The 6,618-nt window shown below is 37.1% G+C and overlaps 1 protein-coding gene across 1 annotated transcript; it reads left to right on the top strand.

Annotated features, from left to right (window-relative positions):
* Positions 1–3,604: 3,604 nt before the first annotated feature.
* LOC105282749 lies at positions 3,605–5,125 on the top strand. Its single transcript, XM_026974022.1, has 2 exons — positions 3,605–3,745; positions 4,145–5,125. Exons 1-2 carry the CDS (start codon positions 3,605–3,607, stop codon positions 5,123–5,125), a joined length of 1,122 nt encoding a protein of 373 aa, XP_026829823.1.
* Positions 5,126–6,618: the final 1,493 nt, after the last annotated feature.

The following is a 6,618-nucleotide window of genomic DNA, read 5'->3' as shown; positions in this document are numbered from 1 at the left end:
TCCGTTTTCAAAACTATGAGCATTTTGTATCTGTAGGAATTATTTATTTGATTATGTAAATATACCATGTTAATTAGTAGAAACTACCCAAATTTCATTTAATTAATTTCCCTCGTGTCATTTCCTTTCCTTGACAGATCGTACAGGTCCTATCCTTGGTAATAGGGATTCATTTCCCTTACCTAAAAAGGACCATCGAGTCGACCATCTCGAATAATAGGATAAAATCGACTTTGGTCGTTGACCCGAAAATCAAGGGACCGTTTCGAATAACAGGGTAAAATCGACTTTGGTCGTTGACCCGAAAATCGAAGCGTATCGGTCGGCTCGAACACACGAGATACTGCGGTTGTGTGCCTCGAGAGGCGTCTGGTTGCGCCCTTCCTCGCGCTCACGGAACTCTGGACGTAACAGAACATAGAATAATATAGAATATTAATTATATTATAATAACAAAACTAACAAAAGAACTTGTACAACAATAACAACATGTCAAAATAAGACTATATTATACAGGGTGTTTCAGAATTAGGTGACCAAATTTTAAGATTACATTCTACTCACTGTAAGGATGAAAAAAGTCATATCAACATAGGTCCGGAAATGTTTCCTTTCCAAGTTATAAACATTTCTTATTTATAACAAACTTTGGTAAAAGGACATTTTATTAAAGAAATTGCTGGAAATACTTCAGATTGGCGTTCCATAGATTGTTGAAGATATTCAAAACTTCCTGCAATATTTCGTATTTTGTCACACAAAGTGATAATACGATTTAGTACGTCCACAGTAGCAACACGAGTATCATAAATGAGAATCTTAAAATGTCCCTAGGAATTTTTGAACGCTTTTGACAATCCATGAAACTTCGATATAGCTTGCATTGATGCGAACAGAAATTATTTTCCGCATCAATGCAATGAGAAACGTTTTTTTATTAAAGTTTGTTGTAAATAAAAAGTGTTCATAACTTGCAAAGGAAGCATTTCCAGACCTATGTTGATATGACTTTTTTTCATCCTTACAGTGAGTAGAATGTAATCTTAAAGTTTAGCCACATATTTCTGAATCACCTTGTATAGTTTTATTGTCCTTTAAATAATGTGAGTTTATTTAATAAGTGCCGTCGACTATTTGATTTTTGTTTATTTATACTATTTGAAGCTATATAATGTAGTCGAATTTTGACATATTTTTGAACAATAGTTCGAGTTAAGTGAATGGCATGGTTTTCCATAGGAGAGTGGTCATGCATGTGTTCATTCAAATCCTTGAATAATGTAGTGTATAGAAATTGTTGTAAAATTTAATTTGTTAAATAGTGTCCAGAAAATTTCTGTTTTATAAATATTTTTCTTTCGTGAATAATACAACGAATTTCTGCTTCACATTTACGGACAATTTTTAAAACCTCGTCGGAAGGTTGTATTAACCATCCTCGACTTTTTGTATCTATGGGGAAGGCGACTGTCACTTATAGCCGCTAGGAGCGCTAGTGAGCTTGGGGATATGTCGGACTGTTCTGTATGCATATATTTACGAAGGAAGTTGTGTACATAAAGGTGAATATTTCGGTATTTTTGACATGCCGGGCATGGGTGTGGCATATGGGTGCAATAATAAGGGAGGGCATCGGTTCCCGAGAGATGAGAAGATGAGAAAACGGTGGATTGCAGCTATAAAACGCAAGAAGTTCCATCCGAGTGCAGAGTCGCGGATGTGCTCACATCACTTTAGACTTGAGGATTATGCTACCACTGGCTTTGATTGAGGTGAATGTGTAATAAAATGAAACAACATATAGTGAAAAATAGCGTTTTTGTTATTTTTGTGTGATTTGTTTCTTTAGAAAGAATTAACGGAAGCAACAGTGCTATTTAACCTATCTACATCTTTTCGCAGGTCATACACTGATAAGAAGAATATTAAAGAAAGATGCAGTGCCATCCATATTTCCATGGAAAAGGAAATTGAATACTTCGCTTCAAGATGCTCGTTCTCTACGACAGAAGCAAAGGGAGCTACTGACAAGACTGATGGTTAAAAGCTCCAATTGTTACTCATGTCCAACTGTTGATGTTGAAGAAAGTGACACTACGCTTATGGAACCAACTCTTCCTCCGTCTAGTGAAGACATTAATCGTAACATCAATGAAGTCTTCATCGGCTGTGAAATTGAAGTGACAAGTTCCTTAACCTTATATAATGAAGGTAACCGAAGAGGTTATGATGGCGGATGGTGAGGTGGGAAGTGGAGAATAGTGCTCCTGAAAGAAAAGAGGAAATAGGAGAGATAAGGTGCAAGAGGAAGAAGGAAATGAGAGAAGGGAAAGAGAAAGGACGGAAGGGATAGGAGACATGGAGGAGAGGAAAAGAGAAGCGGAGGAGAGGAGAAAGAACGGAATGAAATGAGAGGTAACGAGTGGAGCTCAGAAAGAAGGAGAGATCGGGAAGGGAAGGTAAGAGATGTGGAAGAGCACGAGAGAAACGGAAAGGAAAAGTGGAGGAGAAGAAAGAGAAGAGGAGGAGAGGAGAAAGAATGGAAGAGAGGTAGGAGATTAGAGGAAAGAGAGGTTAGAAGGAAGGAAATGATGACCTAAGAAAGGAGGTGCACAGGGAAGGACGGTAGGTAAAACAGGAAGACGGAGGTAGTAATAATAAAGCTCGGAAGAGGGCGACAGGAGGTTAGGGTCGAGGTTGGAAATCGAATGCATGATCAATGGCTGACGTGGCCGAGGAATTAATAGCGGAGAGGAGAGTGAAAGGAGAGAAAGATATAAAGGTGAAAGGAAAATGGAAGGAGCAGAAAAGATTAGAGAAGAAATGAAGGAGATGATGGGTAGGATGATGGAGATGATGAGAAGGATGATGGTGATGCTAGAAGGGCTGAAGAAAGGAGAGGAAGAAAAAACGGAACCGGAAAAAAGAAAGGAAGAGAGGTTAGAAGGAGCGGAGGGGAGCAGAACAGAAGTGAGGAGTGAGGAAGAAGGGAAAAGCGGAGGGGAAGGGAAGAGGAGACAGAGAGGAAAAGGAGAAGACAAGAAGAAGGGTGAGATGAGGAAGAAGGGTGAAGATGGAGAAAAGGAGGAAAAGGAAAGGAGAGTAGAAGAAGGGGAGAAACGAGTGGAGTGGAGAGCGGTGAAGAAGGAGAGGAGACGGAAGAGAAGATAGAGGATGGAGAAGAAGTGGACGAGGGGGAGGAGGAGTGGTAGAAAGAGGTGGAAAAGAGTGAGGAGGAAAGAAGAGAGAGAGAGGAGATAGGGAAGAGGTTAGAGGAAAGAGAGAGGAGAAGGAGAGAGGAAAGGGAGCGGGAAGAGAGAGAGAGGAGAAATAGGGAGGAAATAGAAAGAAGGAAGGGGAGGGTAAATAAGGTATTATGCAGGGGAATAGAGGGAGAGAGTAAAAGAGAGAGGAGGATAACAGTAGAGGAAATGATGGAGTAGTTATTAGGGAGAGAGACGGAGACAGGAGAGGTGGAAGAAAGGAGGGGTGAAGGAGGAAGATGGATAGTGATAGTAGAGATGAGGAGGGGAGATAAGAGCTGTTGGAGAAAAAAGAGGAAGCATGGAGGAGATGGGGGATAGGAATAGACGAGGATTTAACGATGGAGGAGAGAAGAATAAGGTGGAGGTTACTGGAGAGAGCGAAGGTTGAGAGAGCAAAGGAGAGGGAAGTAAAAATGGAGAACAGGAAGATAGAGATAGAAGGGGTAGAATGGGTATGGGATGTGAAAGAGCAGGAATTGGTGAAGAAGAAAGAGGGGGAGAGAAGAGTAAGAAAAGAGGGAGAGGGAGAAGAGGGAAAGGAGAGAGAGAGGAGAGGGGGAAGAAGGGTGAGATTAAATGGAAGATATAATTAGATTATGTTACAGGAAAAGGAAAAGAGGAGGATAAAGGAAAGGAGAAAGAGGAGGACAGAAAGGAGAAGAGAAGAGGGAGACAAGGAAGGAAAAAAAAGGAGGGACTTGTGGAAAAGGAAGAAGAAAAGGACAGAAGGGTGGGAGATAGGTCAGAGATATTGTGAGGTCGCAAAAAGGCCAGGTTTAGAGGAATGAGTGATTGTAAGGGGAATGAGGGGAGGGAAAGAGGAAATATGAGTTATGGGGAGATTGTGAACGGAGCAGGATCCGTGATGTATCCTGTAGGGAGACAATGCAATCCTAAGGGAAGCATTTAATAAACATACATTAAAATATAATGAGGGTAACCATCACATTACCATAAAAGAACCGTCCTGTCCTAAAGTAAATGCTAAACCTTCTCAAAAGAAAACTTTTGTCAACACTGCCACTCAAACCTTCATGAAGACTGCTTTTACCATGGATAAGCTTCGTAACAATCCAAAGGGTGTGGCTTACTATACCGGTCTTGAATGCTTTGAGAAGTTGGAATTAGTTTTACGTAGTTTGGGGCCAGCAGCTTATGAGCTGACATATAGATATGGTAATGTAGTAAATGTTGCTGTTGAAGATCAGTTTATTATGACTCTTATCAAATTGAGGACAGCTATGCCTGATTTTGGTTTAGCTTTGATGTTTGATGTTTCTAAAAAGACAGTTCAGAATATTGTTGTTACATGGTTAAATTTTATGTATTGCGAGTGGTCTGAAATGGATATATGGCCTAGCAAGGATTTGATAATGTATTATATACCTTCAGGATTTAAACAGATGTATCCTTCAACTAGAGTCATAGTAGATGGAACAGAATTTCCAATCAGTGCTCCTAAAAATCCCAAATTTAAGCAAGCAACCTTCAGCACGTACAAGAACAGAACCACACTGAAAGTACTGGTTGGTGCAACATATAGTGGACTTATTTCTTATATTTCTTCAGCTTATGCGGGATCAGTGAGTGACAGAGCGATAGTTGAAAGGAGTAATTTTACTACGAAATGTAAGCCCGGTGACTCTATAATGGCTGATCGTGGATTTACAGTCCAAGATTTGTTTGCTCTAAGACGGGTATCAGTAAATATGCCAGCTTTTCTCAAGGGTAAGACTCAGTTACCAGGCATGACCCTTCTTAAAGATCGCAAACTTGCCAGCAAAAGAGTCCACATAGAGCGACTTATTGGCTTAATAAAGACCTACAGAATTTTAAAAACTGAACTTTCTGCTTATTAGTACTGTTGGGAAGTGAAATTTTCTACGTGTGTTGTATTCTTTGTAATTTCCGAGAAAATATTGTAAGTGCAAATGCCTAGGTTTGAAAAAGGATTTTTATTCCTCTTATTATTTATGCAGATAAATATTTTGAGTGTGTTGTATACAGGAATGTTTTATATACTCTTTTTTAAAATAGTAATTTAATTGATTGACAAATTGCTTTATCAGATGTGGAAACCAAATAAAACAAGTGAATGTAATACAATGTGTTTTTATTTTCTAGCATAGTTACACTTGAATATCTAATCCAATAAAAAAGGCATAAATTAATCGTTGCTGTACAATTTACAGCAGAATAATATAGATATAAAAGAACATTTGATGGAACCACATAAAATATAAAATATTTCAAACTTAAAAAAGACAAAATAAAATATAGAAATAATGTTGTTACATTTTTAATAACAAGTAATTTGCATCTTTATAAATATAATATTGAAAACAACACTGGGACTGTAATCTCGCAATCCTCTTTCTTACATACCTATCACATCACATTCATTTTTAACTGATTTCATATCAAGAAGTTATCATTGTTAAAAATAATTAGCATAATGTTAAAAATGACTTTAAATAACTTAAAAGTAACTTTTAAAAATAAAATTTAAAAATAAACTTTTTAACATTGTTAAAAATAAATAGTATAAATCTTTCAAACATGGCTTAATGTTTGTACATCACAAATTAAAAATAGAATATTTTTAACATTTTTGTTTCCACAAAATACATCAGATATTCATTTGCTTAAGTCAAAAATCATACTCTGAGTACTGTCTGTAATAATACTTATCTAAAAGAGCTGGAAGGAAATACTTTTCATAAAACAAATCAAGTTTAGATAACATTTCACTGATAAAAGTAAAATCTTTTTCAAATGATACAATCTTTAAGTCGCAATAAGTAAAAAAACTAAATAACAAATCTCTTTTTTTGCAACTGATAACTGACCTTGAATTTGGTACATATATTGATGATCAGGCTTCAAACGTAAAAAATCTTTTTCATCGATATACAAATATGGCACAGTAACTGGATTTATCATACTATAACGTGAGGTGTATGGACATTTCACTTCAATTAGAAAGTTTGATCCCAACAATCTATCTGACGAAACAGCTAAATATGGTCGTTTCTTTGACACAATTAGCCCTGATTCTTCTATCTTAAGTTTAGTTTTAGTATATTCAATATATTTACGAATGGCAATTGGTTCATTAATAATGCCATGCTCCAATGCCTCACTGTTTATTTTCTTTGGGTTCAGCAGTCTTAAGGCAAGTGATTTAGCAGTCTCTTCACTTTTAACCATATAACAATCTTTAAAATAACTAACTGTGATACGAATCTTCCTGTGAACAAACCATAGGGGATTATTAAACTGACCACGGGTTTCTATCTCAATCTTTATAATGTCTTCATCTGTCACGTCAAGAAAGAGCATGTATTGGAGT

Source organism: Ooceraea biroi, chromosome 12 (genome assembly GCF_003672135.1).
Source record: "Ooceraea biroi isolate clonal line C1 chromosome 12, Obir_v5.4, whole genome shotgun sequence".
Classification (NCBI taxonomy): domain Eukaryota; kingdom Metazoa; phylum Arthropoda; class Insecta; order Hymenoptera; family Formicidae; genus Ooceraea; species Ooceraea biroi.
The sequence above is the reverse complement of the archived record's forward strand: the minus strand, read 5'-3'. Positions and strand labels throughout refer to the sequence as shown.

Coding starts and splice junctions, on each gene's coding strand:
- LOC105282749 (XM_026974022.1), top strand. CDS start 3,605: ATGGAGGAGAGAAGAATAAGGTGGAGGTTACTGGAGAGAGCGAAGGTT. Junction 3,746..4,144: donor ATGTGAAAGAGCAGGAATTG/GTGAAGAAGAAA, acceptor TGTATCCTGTAG/GGAGACAATGCAATCCTAAG.